We start from the raw sequence: 27,491 nt of genomic DNA on the forward strand, positions 1-27,491 counted from the left end.
ATCCACCTCTTTACCTGGGAAGGCTCACACTGTGTGATACACAGGAACCGCAGGCGCTGCACCCCCACTGCTCTTTACCTCCAGGAGGATCTCAAACCAGTGATGGACTGATCCAGGGTGATAACCCCTATCAACAAGGTAGGGTATAACTCCCCTTCCTAACGGGTCATCCCGCGGGTAGTGTTCAGCCCACAGCTTCCACCACCATAACCCTCCAAAACAGAGCAGTTTTCACCCTTGGTTTTCTGCCCTGCAGACAAAGAGAAAACTTGCTCACACCTTACCCCTTATAGTAAGCCTTGAGTGGAGTTTACAAAAGCAGACACCACAGGTAAAGCATTCACGCTGCTTGACACCATTCTTCTAATGAACTTCAGTGCAACAATTAGATGTTTGCTTTAAAATCCTCCTGCAGACTGAGACAGGAAATGCTGCAACACACAGTACAGAACCCATCATAGCAGACACGTAATTAACATTGTACCATGCTCATAACATAACATGGTTTACCAAAGCTTAATACATCTGTCAATTTCACTGCACTAGAAATTATCTGAACTGTGCAGGTAAACGGGAAAGACTTGTACTAAAACAAGCAGATTTAAACACAGTGAGGCAAAAAAAGAACACAAAAGCATCTTCTGATCTTGTGTACCAGAGCAGCCCCCTCTGATGCTTTAGGACAGAGGAGTTGCTCTTTTTACCCCACCCAAGAGGCAAAAAAGCAAAGCCACAGCAATTGGGAAGCGAGTTATAGGAGAAGTTCTCAGTGTTCATCTTCCTTGTTTTAACAGATGCCAAGAACTGTCAGCACACTGACAGCAGCCCACTGTAGTCAAATGAAGCTCAGTGTCTATGCAATGAATAATCACTCTTCCTTTTATTTCAGTGTCATATTACATTACAGTCAAGACATGTTATTGACAAAACCTACCAGACATTTCACTTTAAGTGTAACCCTCAGAAAAGAAAAAAAATCCCATCAAGGACTGTACACAAATTGAGATGTCACAGGTTTTGATGTTATTAGTTCGAGATGTCACAATGGCTGATGTTACTAGTCCATTCAGATGCTTCACAATAACTCAATGTGCAGAAATACACTTTCTTGAAAGCTACAGAAACAACGTTTCACTTGGTTTAGTCTAAAGTCATCTAAGATACAAACAACCTGTCCCATCAGATCCCAGTGGCAACATACCTCACATCCATGCCAGAACATGGCTACACATTAGGACACCACCCCCGAAGGGTTATGCAAAAATAAAGCCATCCAAATCCTCTCCATCTAAAAGAGAAGTATTGTAACTACTGCAGAAGTGTTCTGCATGTGAGGTTTCAGAGCCCATGTGCTAACCCAGGCCCAACAGCTACTATCCAGCCTCCACCATAATAACGTGCAGTGCTACCGCTCTTGCTCAGGATTTCAGGACATTTGGCACACAGCACCAGTAATGCAGAAGGAAACCCATTTATTTTACATTTAGTGTAAATCTGTCCAGTGGAGAGGCATTAAAGCCAGCAAAAACTAGTGCTCCCTAAAAGATGGCTGCATTTGCAAACCAGCCGTGAAGGTAGATGTAACAGAAGTAACTGAGTTTCAGACAGTGGCTGTGAAAATACATTTACTTAACTGAGGAAAAAGGTTAAATGTAACTGCCTTCAAAGAATTTAGCCAAAAAGCTTCCTCAGTGTAAGACAATGAAATTCCCAACTCTGCTTTATACAGAGCTCTTAAACTGGGTTTAAAAGTTGAATACATATTACCTTTTAATACATATAAACCACTTCAAAAGGATTTAAATATGCCTGAAGAGACCCACACCAAAAAGATTTTAGCTTTTAGGAAGCCCATTTAAAATTTCCTTCATTACAGCTATCATTTGAAAATACTCTAAAGGGTTTTAAATCACACATACTGGCTGCTGCGTACTCGAACAGTTCTATGAGCTACATTATTCAGTCACTAGCAAGTGGAGGCAGAGGATGTTTTTCATTAATACAGTAACTATAGTCCATTAAGAACTTATCTTTAATTATAGCCTCTGATTAGCTGCCAACTGGAGCTGAGTTTTAAGCCCTGAACACACAAATACCTAGCCATTTGCTAAGTGACCTTGGGTCTGGGTTCATCCTACCTCATTTGAAGTTCAACTGCCTGAGTGCCAGGCCAGGTCCTGTTTATTGAAAGCCATGTTCAAAGGGGGTGCTGAGGTGGGTCTGACTGTCTTCTGGGGGTGCTGCTCCTCACTGGAGTAGAGGCAGAGCTAGGGAAAGCTGTACATGTAGTGTAAAGTAAAGCATTAAGAAGTAGGTGAGGTGAATCCAGGGTGTAGACAGCTCACGCAGCTGCCTGCCATGAAAGCTACCCATGTTAATAGCACACATAGGTTTTATGCCCACTAAACCCAAACACATGCTCACTTGTAACAAGAGGAGAGGGTTAACAGCGCTTACCCACTCTGAAGAACAAACAAATTTATTACAAACCCTGAATGCAACTTTAGCTTACATTCCACACAGAAACTAGCTGTTTTAGAACAGTTTTTGTATAGGTCAGTCTGGTGATCAAGCTGAATTCTGAACCAAGCTTCAACCATGTTACAAAGAATACTTTGAGGGACAACACCAGTTACTAACCACTGAAAGCACTGTCTGTTGGAAAACGTAGTTTTAATAGATATTCTTCATCTTACAGAAGAGCACAATAAATACACCACATTCTATAGAAATTTCAGATGACACTGGAGCAAGAAGAGGTGAAAGAGGGAGAATACCAACAGACTACATAACCGTACCCCTGAATTGCATGACAAAACACTCCCTATGCAAACACTACAAGCTGTCATTTATACACTTCAGGTTGGCCTTGCCAAAAGCTTTTAAGCATTTTTTCCCCCCTTTTTGTGTGAGGGAGAAGGTTTGGGGAAAGGAAAGCGAATATGGATACAAGAAATTAAGGGAAGCAGTAAGATGGATGAAGGCCAAGAAAAATGCTGGACTCTCAGACAAGATGCATACACCAAAAACAAGGACGAGAAGGAAGTTTTTCATAACTTTCCTCCCCTCCAATAGGGAAGCTTTGCTACTATTTAAGCAGACTGGTTGCTCAAGCAAGTAGCTTAATAAGGCTTGTAGAGAAAACCAGTGGTATGAGGCGCTAGCTGGAAGTGGTTAAGCAAACATCAGTCACTACACAAGCTGGCCATAACGTGGTTCTACACGCTGATATTACATGTTAATAGAGGGCAAAATTCAAGAAGTTAGAAAACTGTGTAGCCTAGCATCTGATGACAACCAGCAAAGAGAAGTTATGCAGATACTCACAATTAGCGCTGTCATCTGCTCTCAACCTCCTGCTTGATTATGGTTATTTCCATGAAAATGCATATGAACGCACTGCTATAATTATGGTTATAATGGTTACATCAGAGACTTGTTTCTAAAAGTCACTCCAAATTCAATTTCAGATTGAACTGGCCAGGTAAGGTCAGCCACATGACACAAGCTAATAAAAATCAGTCAGCAAACAGAAGCAAAAAGGAAACAATCTTGTGAATTCTCTTCTCTGTTTAATCTGTCAGACTGGTGAAGACAAATCGTAGTTCTGGTTTCCATCTTTTTTTAAATACGATTGTCACATTAGAGAAATGAAAACACAGCAAAATAAACTGTACAACGGCCAAGTAGAATAACAAAAAATATTTTACTAAAACATAAGATTTACAGGAGATTTTCCAGACAAGCCATACAAAATGGTCACAAGCTTTTTCTTGGGGGGATTTTTCTACGCTTGACAGCAGAATCACAATATTATTAGTGAAGGTGATGGATGTTTAATGTTCCCGTTTTTTTTTTGTTCAAACAATGAAGCTTGTCCATCTACAGCGTCTAAGTTAGACTGGGCTAGAGCGTATATTCTAAAGTATAACTGGTTAGCTGCTTTTACCAATGCAATTAGCATCACCATAAAAAGGGAGGAGGAGCCCACAAAATTAAGACGAAAAGCCCTGCAGCTAACCCTGCCTACCTTCATTCACAGTGCTTATACTTAAAACCATGATGGGAAAAAAGATTAAAAGCAGAGATGTGCTGCTGCTTTCAAACAATTTCACAACAATCCAGATGATAACTTCTAGCCTCTGCTCATGCGGTACAACAGTGAATCAGGACAAGACACAGATTTGCTAATGTGCATTTAATCACCAAAGGACTGAAGATGTCTGGGCTTTTATTCTGTAATGTTTCTAAGACTGTGTCCATTAAATGCAAACAAAAAAGGAAGAGGTCTTGGCAGAACAGGAGAAGTGATGCACACTTGATGTTCAAAGCGCATTTAAATATTATTCATGGCATATAGCCTAGTCCATGCTCTGGCTGTAAAGAAAAGGAAACACATTTAAGAAAATACATATTTTTAGGGCTATTAGAGTAACTTTAAATACTTCTTTTGAAAGATAGCTTTATGCCACTGTTCAAGTATGCAAAATAGATCAGTTCGGAGATTTAAGCGCAATTTTGAACTCCAGCAGCTGACAATTCCTCATATTACAGAAGTGGCCTGACTGCACTGGATCCAGAAGTGGAAAGGCGTAATGTAATAAATCTTTCAGTCCATAACAGCACGCAACAGAAGCAGGTATGGAAGAGATATACTTTCTGAAACTAGATACCTGTGCCTTAAGCTTTAGAGGAAAAGCAGTAGTGTATATTTTTGTTTTACCACAACTCCAAATTAGACATGCCTGCAAGTTTTGCAACATGAACACTCAAGGTGAAACAGATCAAGAGAGCTTTTCTTCTAGCAAGCATCATAGACTTGAAAACAGACCACTGTAGACACATTCAGGACAGCTGGACTATGACTGTATGCAGTAATTATTCCTGCAAGTTGCGAACATAAAACAAGAGGTTGGGATTTACATCCCCAACCAATGAATAATCAGCTACTTCCTAAAACTAGATAGAAAGGAATGTAATATACATCACCTGTTTCTATGGCTTGGGCTTCATTGGTCTTCCATTGCTCAGCTACATCATTTGCTAGAGGATCATCTGGATTGGGAGCGCTTAACAAAGCCTGGATTGATAGCAGGACTGTACGAATCTGCAAAGCTGGGGACCATTTATCTGAAGAGACATTTACAGCAGTGTAAAACATCATATTCACCACAGCCTACAGCAAAAGCAAGCTTTCTTCTCCCAGATTAAAGAATACGCAAGGCATTCTTCTAACAAATGAAATCTCTTTTCAGGGTCCATTTACAGGTTTCTGTACTAAATAAAATCAGAAGAAAGAAAACAAGGTAGCACTTACCTTTCAAAATATCTAAACATATTCTTCCCAGCTTGTCTACATTAGGATGATAAATTTTGGTCATGAAACGTACTTTAGGAGCTGCCATTGGATATTCTTCTGGAAGGAATAGTTCAAGTTTAAATGTCCCACCCTCAAAGGGGGAATCCTGTGGACCTGCAATGACCACATGGAAATAACGTGCGTTGCTTTCATCTGGCTCTGCTTTTATCCCAGGGACTGGCTCTGCCAGCAAGCGCTGGGTTTCCTAGAAGACAAAAGAAGAGGAGGCAATGTAACAAATACAACAGATTTAAAATAAATGCAACCTGTACAAACTATTTCAAAACAACGAGTATTCATTATGAGCTATTTGCCTACAGCCACAGAAGCAATGTTAGATAGACACCTTAAAGTCAAAAAACATCTGCAGAAAGATAAGAATGTGGTAAACTGGTATGCAACTCCTTTCAGACCCCTCACAGCACATGCTTCTATAGCACAAGCTAACAGGTAACAGTGTCCTCAAATTTCATAACATTTGATTAAACTACTGCCAAGCTGCTATTTGTTTTCAATATACCACAATGAAAACACCAAAAGCATTTCCCATTTTACCTTAAAGAGAAAATCGCATTATGGGAGAAGTCAAAGAAGGGGTTAATCACTCACAGAAAGTGTTCAAGGTTTACTCTAACAACAGTTTATTAAGATGAACATTTGTACTGGAATTAGATCCAGGCTTTGAGGAATTTAAAGTACTGCTCTGCTGCAACACTTAACAGTGTTTTTAAGGATGTGTTATATATTTACACACATGTATGCATAAATAGCCTTGGTGTGAGCACCTTCAGCCTACATATAAACCACTTTTAAAGTCACCCTAACATGCAGTAGGAGACAGGCAAGTTGGTCTGCCAGCCACAAGCTTAGGGAAGTCTGGTTTCCTACACAGATCTGTATTCTTCGTGCTCCTTTCTTTTGCCTACAGCACAAACCCTGCCTCAGACACCACACTATGACCATAGTTAAGAGCTGCCCATGTTCTGACCATCCCACTAATGCACTGAGCAGACAGACTGACCAAGTCCTGTGCACCTTCCCTCTCCTCTGCTGCCAGCCTTCACAAGTATTCTAGGCACCATTCTGCTTCTCCTTATAAAAAAGGAATGTGAGGCCAAAATGGGCAAGAGGACATTAGGCTGGGACAAGAAATCCTGCCGAAGCCTCATTTCCTCAGGTAATTTTAGCCCCATTTCCTGCCCTTCCTCTAGTTTGTTTTTACTACATACAGTTAATCTTTTCACCATCTCTGTGTTGGCTTTCACAATGAAAAATTATCCTAGTTCTATTGACAGAAAATGGTAACTGGTAGGTATAATATTATTATTCTAGTTTTATCACATATTTATTGTCTATAAATAGCATTAACACAAAAACAAGTGGACTGATTACCTCTACTTGGCTTAATCCATTCTTCAAACATAACAGGAGTGTTACAATACCGACATTTTGCAGAAATAAATTTACACAGCATGTAAGTGATATAGCTGCCTTAATGCAGCTAAGTAACACATCGCTTTAGCGAAAAATAAAGAAGTGAAGTCACAGTAATTTATGCCAAAATCCAGTTATTTGTCTCAAAATCAAGGTCCTACAAATCATAATACTAAAGTTATTACTATGTAGACACACAAACATAAAAATACATTTATCTGGTCTAATTCCTTGTTATGACTACATATTGCCCACTTATCTGCACAGGCATTAGCTGTCAATGCCACTTACACACCTTACAGGAAGGCCATCCAAGCTTCTTAGAGCTGTCTACACTCACTTCAGCAAGCTTATTTTAAATTTACGCAAATTTATAATGTACTCAGAACTTGTATTCTGCTATTTACCTGTACAGTAATTGTCTAGAAAAGCAGCTATAATGAATGCTTAAAGCTTTAGTTCAGCAGCGTGAAAGTAAAACTATAGATGATGCCTGTACGTGCTATAAAACATCCTCTATTTCTTCCAGCAAGTTTTCAGTGTGGGTGCTGCCACAGGTAAGTGTGACAATTTGGATTTCCACCTCTGAAGCAGTTTGACAGTTTTGGCAGACAAAACAGTGCCTTATGGAAAAGACAAACTAACACAGCCGGCCAACTTCAAATTTAAAAAGAACAAACTTCATGAAAAGATCCCATTTTTAAACTTCTTCACAGCTGCTACCACTTGTACTTTGCCAGATCCACAATTTGTCTACTTGTGTGGTTTTGGGCCTTATGGGCCTGCTCAGATTTAAGACTATTATTATTCTTAAATATTAAGGGTAACACATTTTAATAGCTGGGCTGATCTCAGCAGTCCCTAGCCTCCACTCAATCACTCTGGTCTCCAGACTGCCTCTCTAGTTATACCAGTATGCATACAGTATGCTGACTGTAACCATAGTGGGCAGCCAATCCTGGCTTAAAATAACCTGGAATCAGCAGTTGTCTGGCAGCAGCATCAGCACTTCTACCTGCCAGCATAACTGATGGAGCAATGCCTGGCTGCAAGCTGCACATTCTGCCACTAATAACCATTTCCCAGTAAACAATGGGAGAGCCCACGTATGGGAAAAACGATCCTTTTAATTGAGGTACTGCATTATACTGAAGGGGCTATACTGCTGCTAGTATGTCATCATGTTCACACAGCCCTTTATGCCTCTACATTATGTGGACGTGGTAATCTTGCTATAAAACACCACAGAAAAGGGGAGAGGAAAGAAAAGCATTTCTGCTGCATACAGCTACACTAGTGCTGAGGCTGCTCCTAAAAGCCCCCTGTGGAACATCAATATTAGATTAAAAACGCTTTAAGCAATCATGCCTCACTTCCTGCACTGTGCATGGAGCTCCACCACTATCAGCATAATTGAAGCTGTTTTCAGGCAGAGATGAGGAGGAATACTTGCAAGAAATCTGAGGTAACTGGTCAACTCTCATCTCTCATACCCACCAAGCTCTGATGAAGCCACCATGCCAAGACAGCAAGCACCAGGCTAAACTGACACACACAAAATGACAGGTTGTGACTCCTGCGAACATACATCACTACTGCTTTACACAAAAGCTGAGAAGCACCTTAGGTTCAGAAAAGGCATCTTTTTAGAACACTGACAAGCTTGTTAGACTACAAAAAAACCCACAAGAAAGTTGCCATTTATTGAAAGAACATGAAATGTTTGTGCTTAAATACATCAACACCACCTGCTAAATTCTGACAGCAAATAAGGCTTTTGCCTTTCAATTATGAAGATATTTATAATAATTTCTTCAACGCATCTGGGGGAAAACAATGGGAAAGGAACAGGAAGGGAAAAATTAATCAAAAAGTTACATTTTAAGGTCTAAGTATGTAAAATGCTTAAGCATCCAAGTAAGTCCAGTTCTAAAGTAATATCAGGAACTTGACTTTCACGTTTTACACCAAGATGGCCAATTAGAGACAATCAATTTGATTTGCCATAAGACTTGGAGACGTATGCCATATTTGAGAGAAACAGATGTCAGTATGCAGGGATGGGGCTGTCAGCAACCTGGTCTTGTGGAAGGTGTCCCTGCCCATGGCAGGGGCTTGGAACTTGATGAGCTTTAACATCCCTTCCAACCCAAGCCAGTCCGTGAGATGATTTTTTTTAAGTGTACATTCACACACACACAAAACCACATAAAAAAAACACCCTGTAAAAGTCACCCACAAGGTGTGTGGACTCAACCCACAAGCAAGGAAAAGTTCAACTATATGTTGATCTTCTGCTGTAATTTTATATTACTTTCCCCAGTTTTTTAGCTGAGTGAGTTTTGTGCGAACTGTTACTTGCCCCTCTCCTCCCCAAAACTGCCTTTGAACCCTTAGTCCAATTTCAACTTTTCCGTATGTTTTGTAAGCTGGCAGTGGCTAAGCCAGAAACCAAGCTCAGTGTCACTGAAGAGAAACACGTGAAGAACTCTCATATTACACGCTGTTTGGCCAGTTTATCCCACCTAAGTATGTGCTATTCCTGCCTGGCAACAATACCCCCAAAAATTGCCAATAAAGATAAAAAGAGGTGGGACACACAGATATTCACATGCTATAGAGGAAAAAGGACAGACTGACAGAAAAACAGGTTTTGAAGTCCTGCTGCTCACAGTAAATATTTTTACAATACAGCAGTTAGTTTTGTCTTCATGGGAATACAAACTTACATCAAATAAGTGTTCCAGAACAGCACTTAACAGTGTTTCTTGCTAGCTGTCCTCTAGCATACTCAAGGTTCACTGAAGAGATTTCAGGACATGTTTTGAGCTCTAAAGCATTTAATGAAGTATCCCATGGTGCTGTAGGCAGTTAATTCTATCTGTCAGACTCTGCAGTGTTTTTAGATTGAGATCTCTTCTTGCTCCTGCTTTTACTTCACTTTTTCCATGATTTCCATCAACTAAAGAAAATTAATAAACCCAAAATAACCCAAAAGATACAGTTAGTACTTAAAACCAAAACAACACACTGTCATTCACAACTGGTTATGGCCCCCACAATTTTATTTTTCTTATTTTTATTTAAGTGGTTAAAAAACACAGAAGTGTTGAAGGTGTTTTGACAAGCAAAGCAAAGCTTTCCCTATTAACACAGGTGGCTTGAAGTAGAGTGACAGATGATAAGTATGGGACAGATGGTGTAGCTGACATTCTGCATAGCTATGCTCTATGAAGACATTAAATTGAAAACTAATTGTACCTTGGGGGGGAGAAACCCTCAACCTGCTTTTACAGTAACCTGTGAAGACAAGAAGGCTCAGGAAGAGAGAGTGCCATGATCTTTAGAAGAGGCCAACAGAGCAGCCAGTGGGAGTGAGGGTTTTTCAGGTTGCCAAGACTGAGGGAAGCTACACAAACACAAGAGAATAATTTGCAGGAGGATAGGTTTCATTCTTTGAGCTTTTGTTTGGTTATCCTGCTTTCAGTGGAAGGGAAAAAGAAGTTACTGAAAAGCAGACATAACCACCAGGATTCTCCTGGTCCATATACAGGACAGAGCCCTTATTTAAGTGAGCTGAACAACCCAGAAGATAGAAGATGCTTCCATACAGACATGCACAAAAATCCATTGCTAGTGCACACAAAGATATGAACAAGCATACAAAGAATTAATCCATTAGAAATAACACTACTATTTTAACCACCTTCAGTCTTGCAGCAGTGTTTCTGAAAGCCTGAAAAAAGATACTTCAGAAGTCTTCCTTGCTGTCAACAGACTAAGCCAGAATCAAACACCGCCATACTGGCAAATAACTACAGGTAGAAAATTCAGGTATGCAAGTGCTTGCAAAAAGACCCCTCAAACTTCATTTCTTATACAGCAGAGCCACTGCAGCTGAACTGTCTAAAGCTTCTCCTGCCTGACAGAAATCACTCCAGTAGCAAGGGAAGAAATTGGTGCATGGGATTAGACAATTTTAAAAGCTTCTTCACTGCTTTTTAGAAAGGATGCTCTTTGCTTGGAAAAATAATTGCAAGCCCATTCCCTGTACTATGGTAACAGTTAATCACCACAGATTTCATTATGCCTTCCAAGGGATGCAGCTAAAAAAAGGTAAGAACAAATCAATATCTATCACCTACAAAATACAGGAGCTTTAAGGCTACTGTATGGAGGCCACCAGAATTTGAGAAATAAGTTTGCCTGCAAAGTCAGCACAAAGTAGCTCAAAAAAGAAATCCAAGCTCCATGTCTTCAGCCAAATTTGCTTTGCTTAGTAATTCAGCTGTCTGCCTGCTTAATTCCCTTAAAATGCTGTTTTCTTATTTCATATTCAATATTACTGCTATACAGTTAGCTTCAACAAGTAAAAAAACCTGCATATTAATCCACAAGTTAAATACAGTAGCGTTCAGTGATATGATTCGTGATGAGAAGCTCAGCATGACCCAGCAGTGGCGCTAGCAGCCCAGAAAGCCATCCATACACTGGGCTGCATCCAAAGAAGTGTGACCAGCAGGTCGAGGGAGGTGATTCTGACCCCTCTACTCTGCTCTCATGGGCCCCATCTGAAGTACTGTGTGCAGTTATGGAGTCCCCAGCACAAGAAGGATGTGGACTTGTTGGAGTGAGCCCAGAGGAGGCCATGAAGATGATCAGGGGGCTGGAGCACCTCTCCTATGGAGACAGGCTGGGAGAGTTGGGCTGGCTCAGCCTGGAGAAGGCTCAGGAAAGACCTTAAAACAAACCCTCAGCATTTTAATCTGATAAATGAACAGTCCCTGGGGAAAGAAAAAGCCATGCTGCCTTTCCACTTCAGCCTATTATACACCTTCACATTTGCCTGTATGCCTCTGTCTCAACCTCATGGTGAAACCCAGTCTGCAGCTGATCTGGAAGAAGAAAAGAAAAAAAATCACGCAAAAGAGAAGAGTACTAATGCAGTTCACCACATGTCCACACAAACAGCTGTGCCAGCAGAAAGGAGGGTGCAAACACATGTTGTCAGAAGAATGGGGGCACAGACTGCTGGTTTGGGTGAAAGGGATGTTTTGAAGAGTTGAGCCTGCAGTGTTAATCACAGCAAGATACTAGCGTAACAGATTACTGTTCTGTAACCAACCTAAAAAGGAAACTCGGAGGCTACCGCCTCATTCCAAAGGAAGAAGCTTAACTACCAACAGGGCTAATTTCAGTAACAGATGGTAAACTGCTAAATTAGTCCTCATCCATCTACAAAATTCTTCAACACTTGTTATAAACAGTTATCTAGCAACCTTTTATAGTGTTTAGACTACAGAAAAGCATCCTTGACTAGCAGCTTTATGCTAGTACCTTAAAAAAAAAAAAAAGAGAGATACCAGTAAGACTTTCTGAGGTCAGCATAGCTGTGATAAAATTATTCTGAAACTTGAAAACAGAAAACATTAAGAAAGCCTCTTACACAAGGAGAAAATATTGCAGGCCTTAGAGCTGTTAAATATTTTAAATGGCACAGTACCACATCTTTATGCAACGTCTCAGGGGAATGATTCTTTCCTTGCCATTTTCAGCTGCACATTTACTAGCTTAATTCTCTATGCAGCAGTCAAATTATTTACCTTCAACAATACCCAGTAAGATGGAGGTTACCCTCCTACAACTTTGTCAGGCTAAGGCAAGGTACAAGCCCTCTCTAATCTAGGCCAGACAGTGAAAGAATGCAAGTAATATCCACCTTTACCTGTAGGTTCAGCTAACCCTAGGTGCCTTTACTCCAAACAGATCAGGAAAGACAGATGATGGATGAGTATCTTTGTCTTAACAAAAACTTAAACTGCAACAGGAATTACAGCTCACCTCCCAGTGCTTACTGTTGCCCCCTTGCCAGAAATCACCATCCTGCAAATCTCCTGAGAAAGTGAACCCTGTCAGCATTCCCAATTCAACTTAGGAAAAGTGAGCTGGGCACTCTTAACTAGATCTTTAACCCCCAAAAGGTTGACTGATGTCCACTGCCGTCTAGCAGAGGACAGACAAAACTAGCTCCAACAGACCTGCTACAGGGCACAACTGAACCCATCAGCCAAGCTGGTGGCTCATCTAGGAAAATGCATTTAAGAAAAGATAGAAAATATCACACAGAGAATGGGGAGTGTAGGGGAAGACACTATGAGCAAAACTAGCACGGTCAGAGGAGGAGGGTAAATGCTACAGGCACCACAGGAGATTCCCTGTAGCCCATGGAGAGGGCCATGCCAGAGCATGAGAAAAGCGTGAGGAGGAGGGAACAGGAGAGAGAAGCTGTAATGGACTGACCACAAACCCCTACTTTCCATCCCCCTGCAACCATCAGGGACAGAGGAAGTACAGAGTTGGGAGGGATGGACTAAAGTTGAGTGCTGGAAAAGGGCGGGAAAGGTGTTTTAATTTTGTTTAATTTTGGTTTTCACCATCCAATTCTAGTTTACTTGGCAATAATTGAATTTATTTTCCCCATGTCCAGTCTGTTCTGCCCATGATGGTAATCGGTAGGTGTTCCCCCTATCTTTATCTTGACCCATGAGTTTTTCCATCTTATTTTCTCCCCGTGCTTGGTTGAGGTACAGAGAGTGAGAGCATGGCTGGATGGGCATTTGGCCAAGGTCAAGCCACTACAGCATAATTCACAAGGTAACTTTTAATCTGAAATGTGTTTGAACTGTTGTACCCAGAAATACTTTTATAAAGGATGCTGTAGACAAACTCCACAGATGACACTGCAATTAGAATTTTTCAAAAAAGGAATGACAGGTTTAAAATGAAAGTCACTAGCTCCATTTTCTGCTATAGGTGAAATGATAACACTTATCATTGGAGGGTACCACACATACCAATTTATGTGGGAGATGCGATGAGAAAAGAGGTATCTTTCAGTTTAACTGACTGTTCATCAGTCTCTTCAATATTTGCTTCCCAGAGGAGAGAAAGTATTTGCTGCCAAGTCCTCCCAGAAGACTTCTAAAGCAGATCAAAAGCCACTACCAATAGCAAAAAGTGAAGATATTAAAAAAAAACAACAAAAAAGTTACACCTAATTTGCACTAAGTTTTAGTCACTGAGAGTGGAAGTACTTAATCTCATTATTAACTGGCTTCAGCTACTGAGTTCACAATTGAGCCAAATGTTTTGCTTCTACCACTTCAGCCTGGTTCTCAGCCTTTCGTAATTTCACTCACATCTGTAACTACCTCCACCTCTCCTTTCGTCAAAGAAGGCAAGGGTTTGCCAGAATGGGAAGCTCTGACTTCCCAGCAGCAGTGCTAATTTGTACAGTCACAATCCCATACACCCCTTCCATCAGCCCAATTGTCTGCTAAATCAAATAACAAACGAGATCACAGAACTGATTTGGCTTAAGAAATAATCTTCACTGCAGAGTTCTGAGTCAAATCAGCCCCTCAGACCAAGTTTAACACAGAGGCACAAAGCCTTTTGATAGAGTAAGGCTGCTCACCATGAACCACAGGGCCAATCACCTTGAGAAATTGTTGTTAATCTAACTTAACCAGACAGTAACTTTTCCACCTTCTGCTGCCTCCCTGCAAAAAACACAGACATACAATATCAACTTTAACATTTCAATTCAGACTACATACAGCATACATTTGCCTTATATTCTTGTTCTGATTGCAGAAAACCCTTGCCAGCTGCTGGTGCTGTTATCTTCCAACTACAGCTAATAGTTTGGATTAATTTGGGGGTATGAAATGGAAACTGAAGGGTTTAGCTGCATACTGGCACACAGACAAGTTATAATTACTTGCCAAATGGCAACTCTCTGCTGTTCTGTCAGATTGGGATAAGGGGGAAAAAAACCACACTGATCTCCTTCACCAAGAACTGATAAGTTGCACACGAGAAGGTAAGCCGCATGTATGTTTTTGCTTTGATTTTTGAGGGGGAGGCAGTAGGAGAAAGTGAAACATATCAGTCAAAACTGTCTCCTACATACAGGGATAAAGCTGCCTCAGAAAACCACAAAGACTTAATTCAAAAACTTTTTACAACAGTGCATCACATTCTGGCACAAATTCTTTCAGGGTCTATCAATTCATTAGCTACAGTTATGTAAAGAACTGGCTATAACCAGCATTACTGAAAATAAATTGGTTACCTAAGCAGATGTATATTGTCAGAGAGATTTCAGCATGTTTAGGTTACAATTATACCACTTTAAAACAACTACATTGGGGAAAATCTTCTGTAAAGAATGTCTGCCTTTTAGGGAAAAGAAAAAAGAAAAGAACTAGCAATAATGCCCATTAAACTGTACAGCAAAGGTCAAACATCACAAATAGAAGGCTGCACCTGTGGCTTCCAGTAGCTGGCCTCCACATGAATTCTTGCCTTCCTTGCCATATAATCCCTGAGTGTCAGCATCCCACATGGCTCCACTTCCTGGACCTGTTACTGGGTTAACATCTCTGTGCATTAATGCTTTCTTCAGCCTGCAGGTTCCAGACCCTACTATTGGCCCTGACGGTATCTACCCCCACCCACCCCACAAAGCAATTTCATGCTCCAAGTGTCAATGTATCAAAGGCATCAGCTGTAAAAAAGCAAGAATAGAACAGCAATACATTAGATTTAGAAACCATTAACTAGCACTCAATCTATGAACAACTATCCAGCAACCTGAAACTACAGCTCTACTAAGCAATCACTGTGAACTCTTAACCTCTCACAATCTTCCCTCACACACTTCTAGTTCCCCAGTTGCCATCACCACTGCGAAGTCACTCAGAGCAAGATAAAGACAACTGTATTTCACATAACTGCACCTTCCCAGAAAATAAGTATATAATAAATAAACAAAACCAGAATCCACCCACTCTTGGAAGACAACCCTGTTGCCAAACAACAGTAACATGAAGAGAGGCATTTTTAAGGTCAGCATCACTCTCCCCTGAGAATGACCTTGATCTCAAATTTTCCATAGCAGATTACAGGATTTTGGAACTGTGAAGCTGAGATCCTATGCAAATTCCTGGAGGATTATCTATGTACTAGCACAGATCCAGCTTTTCATGGTGCATCTGCAGCTATAGTAAAGTGAGGCATAACTAAATTCACTAAGCTAACAGTGTAAACCATTCTTGTAGTCACACTGATGGAGCACATTTGCATTAGTCTTGCATTAACACACAGTGCAGTGTCAACTACCAAAGTTTGGTTAAAGCAAACAGTAATTCATACAAAGCTTCCAAATATCCAAATACCACCTGCATTGGATTTGTTTGGCAAGGTTTTGGTAGCAGGAGTCTACAGGGGTGGCTTCTGTGAGAAGCTGCCAGAAGCTTCCCCCATGCCCAACAGAGCCAATACCAGTGGCTTCAAGACAGATCCACAACAGGCCAAGGCTGAGCCCATCAGTGATGGTAGTACCGCCTCTGGGATAACATAGTTAAGGAAGGAGGGGGTAGAACTGTGTGGCAGCAGCTGAAAAGAGGAGTGAGACATGTGAGGGCAACAGCTCTGCAGACACCAAGGTCAGTGCGGAAGGAGAGAAGGTGCTCCAGGCACCAGAGCAGATTCCCCTGCGGCCCAGGGTGCAGCCCACGGTGAGGCAGGCTGCGCCCCTGCAGCACATGGAGGTCCATGGTGGAGCAAGTCTCCACCTGCAGCTGCTGGAGGACCCCACGCCGGAGCAGGGCGATGCCCGAAGGAGGCTGTGACCATGTGGGAAGCCCATGTTGGAGCAGGATCCTGGCAGGACCTGTGGCCATGTGGAGAGAGGAGCACACGCTGGCACAGGCTTGCTGCAGGACGGGTATCCCCCCACAGGGGACCCACACTGGAAGAGTCTGCTCCTGAAGAACTGCACCCAATGGAAGAGACCCACACTGGAACAGTCTGTCAAGAACTGTGGCTCATGGGAAGGACTCATGCTGGAGAAGTTTATGAAGGACTGTCTCCCATGAGAGGGACCCCACGCTGGAGCAGTGGATGAGTGTGAGGAGTCCTCCCAAGGAGGAAGGAGCAGCAGAGAAAGCATGTGATGAACTGCAACCCCTATTCCCAGTGTCCCCCATGAAGCATAGGGGGAAGGGAAAAGAAGAGAATTCAGGAGTACAGTTGAGCCCAGGAACAATGGAGGGGTGGGAATAAGGTGTTTTAAGATTTAGTTTTTATTTTCTCATTATCCTACTCTGATTTGATTTGTAATAAATTAAACTAATTTCCCCAAGTCTAGTCTGGTTTGCCCATGGTGGTACCGGGTGAGTGATCTCTGTCTGTGTCCTTGTGTTGACCCAGGAGCCTTTCATTGTATGCTCTTCCCCCTTGGCAGCTGAGAAGCAGAATGATAGAGCAGCTTTGGTGAGCAGTTGGTGTCCTGCCAGGATCAACCCATCACACCATCTACAGCAAAATTTGCCACTCTCTTCTGTTAACCCACCAGTCACATTTAACTATGAAACTCTGGGTTTGTTTTGTACTGTTACACAAAACAAACTTTTCTTATATACCATACTTGTCTGTTAACACTTCCATGGCTTCCAGTGTAAAACAACTGCATGTAAAGCAATAAAAACCTGTCAGCATCAGTCTTAGAAAGCTTGGGGTACTACAGATTTGTACTACCTCAACATTACTGCAGTATTATACCAAAAGGTGGTCCCGCAACAGGAACTTCCGTGTTTAGTTGGATTATTTCCTTGTTTTTCCCCAGCTTTGATTCTCTAGTGTCTACTGAAACCTTCTTTAAGGAAAAGGCTGTAGAAAGGTAGTTATCAGTGTTCTCTTTCAGTTATTTTTTTAAGACTCTACGTTTTTCCTTTTAAAACTGGTACCTTGACCTAACTTGGAAGTTTTCTTACCCTCTGGGACTGGGCCTTCTTCTCAGCCTCCCCCCCACACCTCCACAAAGCATGTGTCCTACCAAACTTCAGGCTTCCAGCACCTGCCTATATACCCCTCCCACTACCACAGCCAGACTATGCTGTACCAGTTGCCCTGCAAAAAGACTCAATGAGGGTCACAAAGGAGCATATGTATTATCTTCCCACCTTCCTACATTGTTGGGGAGACAGGCGGCAGGTGCTTTTTAGAGGAATAGGCCAAAAAAATCCTCTGAAAATTCATCAAATTTTCACCCATCTGTCAAGTTTAAAGTTATCCACAAGATTCAAACAGCATGCAAGGGACAAAAAGCCATTATAAATACACAGGTTCTCTGACAAATACCAAGGAACAACACCGTCCAGAAGGAACATTTTCCATGCATAACCACCATTCAAACAAACATAACATACTACAAAAAGGTATTAAGTTTACCTCCAGTCTTTTTTATTTTTTATTTAGGAAATAAAAAAAAGGCCAGAAATGGCAGAGAAATCAAAAAAAGCAATGGCGACTTTAATACTCATGTGGAGACAGACGTCCATTCCCTGGAATTCCATAGCTTTCAAGACAAAGTAAGAATCTCCAAGTTGGCTGCAGTAATACTGTGTAAGAACTTCTAGAAAGTTTCAGAAGTTGCAGATTAAATACCTGATTTGTATTTTAAATAAGATACAAAGCTGGTTATACTGATCTCTAATACAGAATGCTATAGGTGCTTATCATCACATACACCATGAGACTCTATGTAATTTTTCCCCCTGGAATCTTACATTTTGAGGTAACATTTTGTAACTCAGCAGTCCAAATGTTACCCAGATTCTCAACAAAAAAAAAAAAGCTACAGCAAGCAGAAGCTCACTAGGAGGATTGTGGAAATAGCTTCTTACAGGAAACAGCAAGGAAGGAACATCTCAGCCAGCAACACACCCCGTGCAGGGGAGGAAATCAAAGCCTCAGTAATTTAACACTGATAAATTCATTAATAAAGAAAAAAAAAAGTGTTTTTGAAGGAGTCTTATATACTGCTTCAGATGGTTGCTTCATAATAGCAGCTGCAGTGACTGTAACAGAAGTGCTACTACCAACTGGCTACACAGCCAACACGTAGACCTGGACATCAAATCGTGAATGATGAGATCACTGCAGCAGTGAAAACAGCAGAAGAAAAACACATTTGAAAAGATGACACGAGGCAGCATTGCCTGTCCCATTCAGATCTACCAACTGCACTTGACACAGCAATGAGGCAGATTGAATGTCAGCCAAGAGAAAAAAAAAAAAAAAGAAAAAAATCAGATGCAATTCAATTCCTGGAGCTACGTGACTTTGCAACGCTGGAGAGAATTGGTGTAGTAAGTGCTTGAAAGTAAAAACCACTGGGCTTATTTCTTGTGTATATTGCAAAGGCTTATTTTTAAATACTGGAAATACTTTTTAATAGTAGGAAGAGTTTACAGCACCAAATGCACACATCTATGTCAATGTGCAGTACCACATTTTTATTTTATCTTACATTAGTAAATTTTCTTTTCAAGGTGATTCGTAGGTGATCCTTGGGTTTGGACTACTGAAGCAAATAAAAATACCTCTTCTCTGTTCACAAGAGAGGTTTTCCAAATCTGTTTATATCTTTAAAGATCCAAAACTGTATAATAGTTTTCTACTTGCCATTTGTGATGCGCTAACACTAAGTCATAAATCTAAAGCAAGTCATCTCTTGAGCTTACAGATCATTCCCACACACACACACTCATTTAAAGTCTGTGTTTCCAAGCAAACTGAGGACAGCAAGCCAGGAGTAACTCTATATCGTCTGCAAAAACTGCTTTGCAGCATCTCTACTGTCACCTTTTAATTGAATTTGGGGAAAGTATTGGAAATCTAGAGCTCTCTGCTGAGACAAGGAAAGCTAGTGCTCTCCCACTGGGCTAGATGACGGCCTGCACATAGCAAAGAAGCAGGCTGAAGAGTACAGGGCCGCTAGTCAACCTGAGAGCCAGGCCATCTGCCAGCAGTCGGTCAAGATGAGGAACGCCAACTGCATTTTGAGCGGTTAGCTAGATTCTGGACTTCATTACAGTCCAAACATGCACTCTTAGCCCCACCAGTCATCAACAGTCTCCCTCAGATGGCAACACAAAGGGCGCATGTGGGCCAAAGGGAGAAGGTATTTTCCTAACTGTAACCTAAGCCATTATCATCAAATTGTTACTATGCATAAAGAAAATCAGATCTTGTAAATGGAGTTACTTCACCTTTCTATAACTCTTTCCTCTCTTCCATTTCCTTCCCTGATCTTTCAAATTCTCACTAGCAGCAACACATCCTTCCCTCCAAGGCAACCAGCAATAGGAAATTTGACTCAAGACTGGCAGGATGGAAAAGGTCAGAACAATTCTCACTCGAGACTCCTGAAGACTCAAGCAGCATTATTTCTAGGTCTGCATCTCTGCAGCTGCAATATTTCAAAATATGACTTTGCACATTTTTGAGGCTCTAAGTGTTTAGGCAGATTAAAGCCCTGGACTACATGCACATATGGCAACCTAATCTATACACAGCACGGGAACTAAAGAACTGGTCCTCTAAAGCAAACAATCAAAGACTTGAAAGCTCTGGACTGGCTGCAGACAACCTATAATGCATACGTGGAAACACACAACCTCCCATGCATACCACCCTGTAACAGATAACAATCCCCAAAACTCCAAGGGGCCATCCTCTAGAGGAAATCTGTAATTTCCAGGTCTCTCCACATCCCCTCTCCTACTGGAAAGGGAACATTCCTATCCCATCGCACATCTTTGATATGAGTCATGTGTGAATTGCTCCATTTTGTTTTTCTAGAAAAGCATAAAAAAACCAAAAGCACCAAGAAGGGAATTAATGCACCAGCTCACAAGTGGGTGCTCTCCTTGGTTGCTTTCAGAGTTGTCAAGAGCTATTAAAATTTAACACAGGCACCAGGCTCACGACTGAGCTCTTACCACAGCTCTGTGATGAATACCAGCTCCACTGTATTATGAATCAGTGCTCCTTCTCACACCTGAGATATCAGTGGGATGAGTGTCCAACTCATTCTGCAAGATTTGTCTTTGTTATTTTTACTGTTTACAATTCTGGGCAAGAATCATAGTTTGTTTCACACAAGATAAACGCTACTCCTGCTTTATTTTTACCTTATCTTCTCTGTCACCTATTAGATAACACGATTTTAGAGAAAACAGTTTTATTTTTCATCCACTTTTTAACATATTCTACACTCAAGCATTTTACAGTGGTCGCCAACATTGTGCACTCAACCAAGAGAGCTTCACAGCATCATAAATTATTTGTGACATTCGTTCACTTCAACAAGTAACAAGGGTGCTGTTTCTTCATGTAAGGGCTAACGAATCTGAATGGAATCACTTCTGTAAAGGGAGTGATTGCCAATTTGCAGGCTGCAATTCACATCACTGCAAATCGAGTGGGAGACAGCAGCCCTGCACAAACATCCACGCTAGCTCCAAGTCCAAGCTACCTGTATCATAGAATCACAGAATCATAGAATAGTTAGGGTTGGAAAGGACCTCAAGATCATCTAGCTCCAACCCCCCTGCCATATCGCTGACTGACTCCAAGCCTTGGGCAGAAACAGTACTCGGAGGGCGAGCTGGAAGTACCCCGAAGTTAGAAGTCCTCACAAAGCTTGATGAATGAAAGTCGCAGCACGACACTGAACTGCCAGCACGAACGCACTAACACTGTACGGGGCCGACAGCTCCGAGCGCATGCAGCAACACCGAGGCTGGCCCGGCACGGACCGGTAGGACGCCCCCGACATACGGCTGCAGCCCAGGTTTAGCTGCCGCGTTCTGCCCCTCCTCGCACGGGAGGGGGAACCCGAGCCCCTCGCTCCCCCAGCCCAGACACGGCGAGCGCTGCCCCGGGGAGCGGGGCAGGGGCGAGAAGCAGCGCAGCCGACGGGACAGAACCGGGGCCGCGCGCGGTGCCTTCCGAGCTCCGGGCCACGTTAGGGGCGCGCGGGGACCCGCCGGGCGGCCGCACGCGGGCCGTGAGGCGCCGCCGCCGCCGCCCGGGCGGGCGCTACCGTCAGAGGCGCGGGCCCGCTCCCGCCAGTCAGGAGGGCCGGGCCGCTCGCCGCCGGGCGCGGGAGCCCCCAGGGGAAGCGGCGAAGGGACCCGGCCCAGCCTGCCCCCCGCTCCGTTGGAGGCGGGTCGCCCCCCGCCCCGCGAGGGAAGGAGGAGGCCTCGAAGCGGCCCTGCCCCCGCCCGGCCCGGCTCCTGGGCGCCGGAAGCAGCGCCCGGCCCGGCCCAACGCTGCCCGCGGCGCGGGCCCCTGGCCGGGCGCCCCTCGAGCGCCCGCGGAGCGCGGCGGGGCGGGCGGCGGTACCTTGATGATCCTGCGGGGCAGCCCGGCCATCTTGTCTCGTCGGGGTGCAGGCTCGCGGGCTCGCCTCCGCTCAGGGCTCGCGCACAACCGGAAGCGGGTCCGCGCCGAGCTTCCGGTGGGTCCGCCCTCTGCGCGGCACGACGGGCAATGTAGGCCGCGCCCGTGCGCATCGCGGCTGCTCGGAGCCAGCGGCTCTGCGGGAGGGGGGCAGCCCCGCGGCCTGAAGAGCCCTCCCGGAGTCCCGCTGCGCACAGTACGGCCGAGGTGTGCCGCTGCCCGCCGCCTCCCTTCACGTCTCCAAGCTGAGGTGGGCCGGGGCAGCCAACCCGAGGGCCCGGGGAGTCACCCGCTTCTCCCAGTGCTACAGGGTACGAGCCTCCAGGGTTGCTTATGTATGGTCTGTGCGAGGTACCCGGTCCGTGATGGCCACCGGCTGTCTACAAAGGCAGGAGAAACACGTTTGGAACAAGTGCGAAACGTGGCTGGGCATGGGCAGTATGAAGACCTGGTTGGTGTGTGCTGTGCACTGTAATGGTATATGCACCGTTTCCTGATTTTAAGCAGAGTGACTGTTGCTAAACCTGTCACAAAGGTATCTTAGAACATCTTTATCTCAGTAATACTGGGTTGGTGAACCTCCTCGCTTTCCAGCAGGAAGAAAAGTACTGTAGAAATTAGAGTATCATTGTCACACAAGCTTCACAGGATGTTACAACAGCTGCACAGTAATTGTAACATCAAGCACTGTGCGTCATTATTGATGGGGAAATGAAAGCACAGAACGATGCAGCTATTCGCCACAGGTTGCCAGGCAGGCTAGCAGCCCAGCCAGGCGCAGAAACCTGGTGTACACATGATTTGCTGTCGAGTGTTTTCTACCACTTTAAAAACAGGACTTCAAGATGATCTACGTAATTTCCGTACACTCCAGTAGAATGGAAAGTTCTCTGACACTGGCAAATCTGGACTACATAATTGCTGAGACATTCCTATCACAGATACCACAAACACATTCTATGTGCTAAAATTTAAGCATTTATCACACAATGGTTACAATAACATGAAGCATGTGTCAGGAGAGGTGTGCCTTTGTGAGAGGCTGATCTGAAATCAGACTCCATTGCCCATAGTCTCAAAGATTGGTATGAGAAGCTGAGATGGGATTCCACCTATCTTTGTCTCAGAGATGGGTGGGAGGAGTTGAGATTCTTCCACTGTCCATTGCCTGAGGGATGAGTAGCAAAGAGCTGAGGTAAGACTCTTCTGTCCATTACCTCGAGGACTGGTGTGAGGAATTGCTACCCATTTTCCCAAGAATTGCTGCAGACACGTGTGTGGAGACGTGCAGTTGAAGAGCTGGTTGCAAGACCAGGGAAACTAGTCAATCAGGACCATGTAATATGTGACATGAAGAACAGAGGTACTCCCTCCAGCTCACTATAAAAGGGGGAAAAGGTAATCACCAAGAGGAACATCACCAGGGAGCCATTGCCATGAGGATGACTCCAGAAGGACGCCTCCATGAGGACACTTTCCGCAGACGACTATGGACCCTGAGGGGCACCCTCCATGAGACATTGCCATGAGTGCAACTCCACAAGACTCACTCCACGGGGTACCTCCAAGGGGACTCCAGAAGGACACCTCCATGAGGACACCCACCTCTGATGGCCACTTGGGGGACACTCTGCTCTGATACCGCCTACAAACCCTGAAGAACTCCCACCACTGACGACAACGACAGATCCCCAGGACACCGCTGGATCCACAGTGGTGACTCTCGCTCTCTTGCTCTCTCTGCACCCCAAATCCTTTCTTCATTTTCTACCTTTTTTTCCAATCTATCACTATCCCCTTTATTACAATAATTTTCCTTTTGCATAATAATTGTCTTTTCGTGATAAACCAACTGATCAATTACGGTACTTGACCTTGTTTGTGTCTTAATTTCACTCTTGGGATCACGAACTGAAACAGGGTCTGGCACTTCAGGTTTTCTCCAATCAGACCCTGACAGCCTTCCTCCTTCACCCTCCCCACAACACTTCCTCAAAATTTACCTACCTTTCCCTCTCTATCCTTCTCACCAAGCCTCTGGAACTATACAAGGCAACTAACAAGTGCAGCACTGTTCAACAGTATTTTACATCCTCAGCTCAAGTTGGACACACCAGTAATTCCAAACTTCACTTAAACCCATGAAAACCCATAATCCCTGTGAACTCTTGTGTACGTCCTTAGCCCTTTAAGCGCTCAGCTGCTGTCCCAGCTTTCTGGATGTAACTTTCTCTGAAGTCAGTCAAGTCAACAATGAAGTGGGACACACCAAGAATGCATTAAACACATTTGCAGAATCGTGGTGTAAAGCGTTCATCAATAACACCCTCTCTTCTGCAGTGGATATGTGTGAGTTCTTTTGCATACATTAGCATGTGAAATGGCCCGGTTTATATATGGTCCTTCAGCAAAATCTGGTCTTGCTAGTTACACACAGAACTATTCTTTAACTGTAGATTTTTCTTTTTGCTTAATTACAACCTATTGCTACTAGTGAACTAAAACGGATACTTCTGTATACTCGGCACCTTCACAGTGCTTACCATCTAACCTAAAAAGGTGAAATGCTGTTCTCTAGGGAAAAGAAAAAATAAAGCTGTAGGGAACAGCTGAATGTTAGCCTGTTGTTTTTCCTAGCTTTGCAGACCTTGAAGTATCTATAGCATATCTGGTGCCTTAGAATAAATAATCTGGACTAATAGGCCTCCCCTCCTGAGGATGCCTTATTGTTTGATTCTGGTGCCAGCAGTCTTGGTGATTTTCTACTTGGTTGCTCTGGGGCTTGCGTTCTGTTGTTTGGGTTTTTTTCAGGTAGGTGAGATCACACACACAGAGACGTGAAACCTCTTCTGAATTACTATAGCACAGCTACCCGCCTCTCTCCAGGAACGAATAGGCTACATGGAAAGTATGCTATTCAAGATGTTCTCTGTATGTAAACATCAGCCCTGGGTTCATACAGGGGTTTAGAACCCATGAGGTACTAAAACTGTTCTTGAGCAATCCTTGTTAGATTGGAAGAACTGGGGCAGTATTTAGTGCCCTTTTCTAGACCTCAGATCTTCACAACTGAAGGCTTACTTTGCAGTACGTTTTACAAGTTGTAAATACAGTAATGCCTTCTCCAATCATTTGTCACTTGGGAGAGTGCGAGGTTGGAGTAAATGAATTAACAACATGTAGTGATGACCCCAATGCAGTGATGACCTCCGTATAAATAACTGCTTACCACTGAGCAGCACACACGTGCGGTAGAGACTCTTAACTGCTTTTGAGGAGGGGATTCCAGTGAACTTGGTTTAGGGAGTCTTGATCAAAAAAAAGAACAAGGACAGAAGGCTGGTGAAAAGAGGAAATGAACATTCATATAATCTTTAATCATAGAATCATAGAATAGTTAGGGTTGGAAAGGACCTCAAGATCATCTAGTTCCAACCCCCCTGCCATGGGCAGGGACACCTCACACTAAACCATCCCACACAAGGCTTCATCCAACCTGGCCTTGAACACTGCCAGGGATGGAGCACTCACAACCTCCCTGGGCAACCCATTCCAGTGCCTCACCACCCTAACAGGAAAGAATTTCCTCCTTATATCCAATCTAAACTTCCCCTGTTTAAGTTTTAACCCATTACCCCTTGTCCTGTCACTACAGTCCCTGATGAAGAGTCCCTCCCCAGCATCTCTATAGGCCCCCTTCAGGTACTGGAAGGCTGCTATGAGGTCTCCATGCAGCCTTCTCTTCTCCAGGCTGAACAGCCCCAACTTCCTCAGCCTGTCTTCATATGGGAGGTGCTCCAGTCCCTGATCATCCTCGTGGCCCTCCTCTGGACTTGTTCCAGCAGTTCCATGTCCTTTTTATGTTGAGGACACCAGAACTGCACACAGTACTCCAAGTGAAGTCTCACGAGAGCAGAGTAGAGGGGCAGGATCACCTCCTTCGACCTGCTGGTCACGCTCCTTTTGATGCAGCCCAGGATACGGTTGGCTTTCTGGGCTGCGAGCGCACACTGAAGCCAGCTCATGTTCATTTTCTCATCGACCAGTACCCCCAAGTCCTTCTCTGCAGGGCTGCTCTGAATCTCTTCTTTGCCCAGTCTGTAGCTGTGCCTGGGATTGCTCCAACCCAGGTGTAGGACCTTGCACTTGGCATGGTTGAACTTCATGAGGTTGGCATCAGCCCACCTCACGAGCGTGTCAAGGTCCCTCTGGATGGCATCCCTTCCCTCCAGCGTATCAACCGGACCACACAGCTTGGTGTCAGCAGCAAACTTGCTGAGGACGCACTCAATCCCACTGTCCATGTCAGCAACGAAGCTGTTAAACAAGACCGGTCCCAACACCGATCCCTGAGGTGTTGAAACTTCCTGAATAACTGAAAATATTTGTAATCACGTTGCTATGACACCCAGTTATAACTAGGAGCCTTCGTTTTGAGTTAGCAGGTATACTGACATACATAGAAGGAATGCAAATATTTAGGTTATATTTATAATTGTTCTCTCCATGTTGTGTAAATTTCACATAATACAACAGGCAGTTTAGGAACCAAGACCAGAAACTGTACCTAAACCAAATGATCCCTCTTCACCCTTCTGTCCCATGCTAGTAACCATTGTATGCATTGTATGGCCATCATCAAACAAAGATGAAGATACAGCCCAAGAGTCGAAGCAATTCTTTGTGAAAGACAGCAATTCCTTTCAAGTTTTAAGAAAGTAGGAAGACAAAAGAAATAAATAATGCTGCTGGTAATCCCACTCGGAGAAAGACTCCACGACTCAAACACTTCATTAGACATCAAAGACTCTTCACTAGACCATATCCTCAAGACCAAATTGGAAACCGGTGTATTTTGTTATACTGTTTGTAGAAGACTTTCATGAGTGGAAGAAAACATGTACCAAAGGATGCCTTTAGGCTAAAAGTGAGTAAAATGCTACTCAGCTTCTTGAAAGTGCTGGAACTTCTGCTCTGTGAATCATGCCCTATGTCTGTGAGATGCAACAGTGGAGTGGAGCACAGCTGGCTCAAACGAATGAATGTTGAATTTATTAGTGTTGCCTTCAGTGTCCTCTTTCAGGCGTTGTAGACCAGGAATCTTGCTTCAGTCTGAAGTTGCAGCAAGTCAGTCTGGCAAGCTACTATGTTTTTGTTGCTCAGCAAGTGGCCTGCCATATCCTGGAAGTTGCAGTCCCCATGACACCTCTCTTTCTGGCTCTTCTTAGGAAGAGGCTTTTGAAGTCCACTTGCTCAGGAGATGGCATTGAACAAAACCGTTGTTTTCTGTTGTCATATCTACAAAGATTTAGGTTGTTCCCCTTATCCATTGTACCTCCTACAAGGACTGCTTCAGAGATCCCCAAGTTTCCATATAGGT

General features: G+C 43.5%; 1 protein-coding gene across 1 annotated transcript; it reads right to left on the reverse strand.

Moving 5' to 3' along the window:
* Positions 1–861: 861 nt before the first annotated feature.
* Positions 862–22,380, reverse strand: UBE2N (ubiquitin conjugating enzyme E2 N). Its single transcript, XM_065670269.1, has 4 exons — positions 22,055–22,380; positions 5,318–5,564; positions 4,990–5,130; positions 862–4,377 (listed from the first exon to the last, which is right to left on the reverse strand). Exons 1-4 carry the CDS (start codon positions 22,082–22,084, stop codon positions 4,337–4,339), a joined length of 459 nt encoding a protein of 152 aa, XP_065526341.1. The 5' UTR covers positions 22,085–22,380; the 3' UTR covers positions 862–4,336.
* Between the last annotated feature and the right edge of the window lie 5,111 nt (positions 22,381–27,491).

This window comes from Lathamus discolor, chromosome 1 (genome assembly GCF_037157495.1).
Source record: "Lathamus discolor isolate bLatDis1 chromosome 1, bLatDis1.hap1, whole genome shotgun sequence".
Classification (NCBI taxonomy): Eukaryota; Metazoa; Chordata; class Aves; order Psittaciformes; family Psittacidae; genus Lathamus; species Lathamus discolor.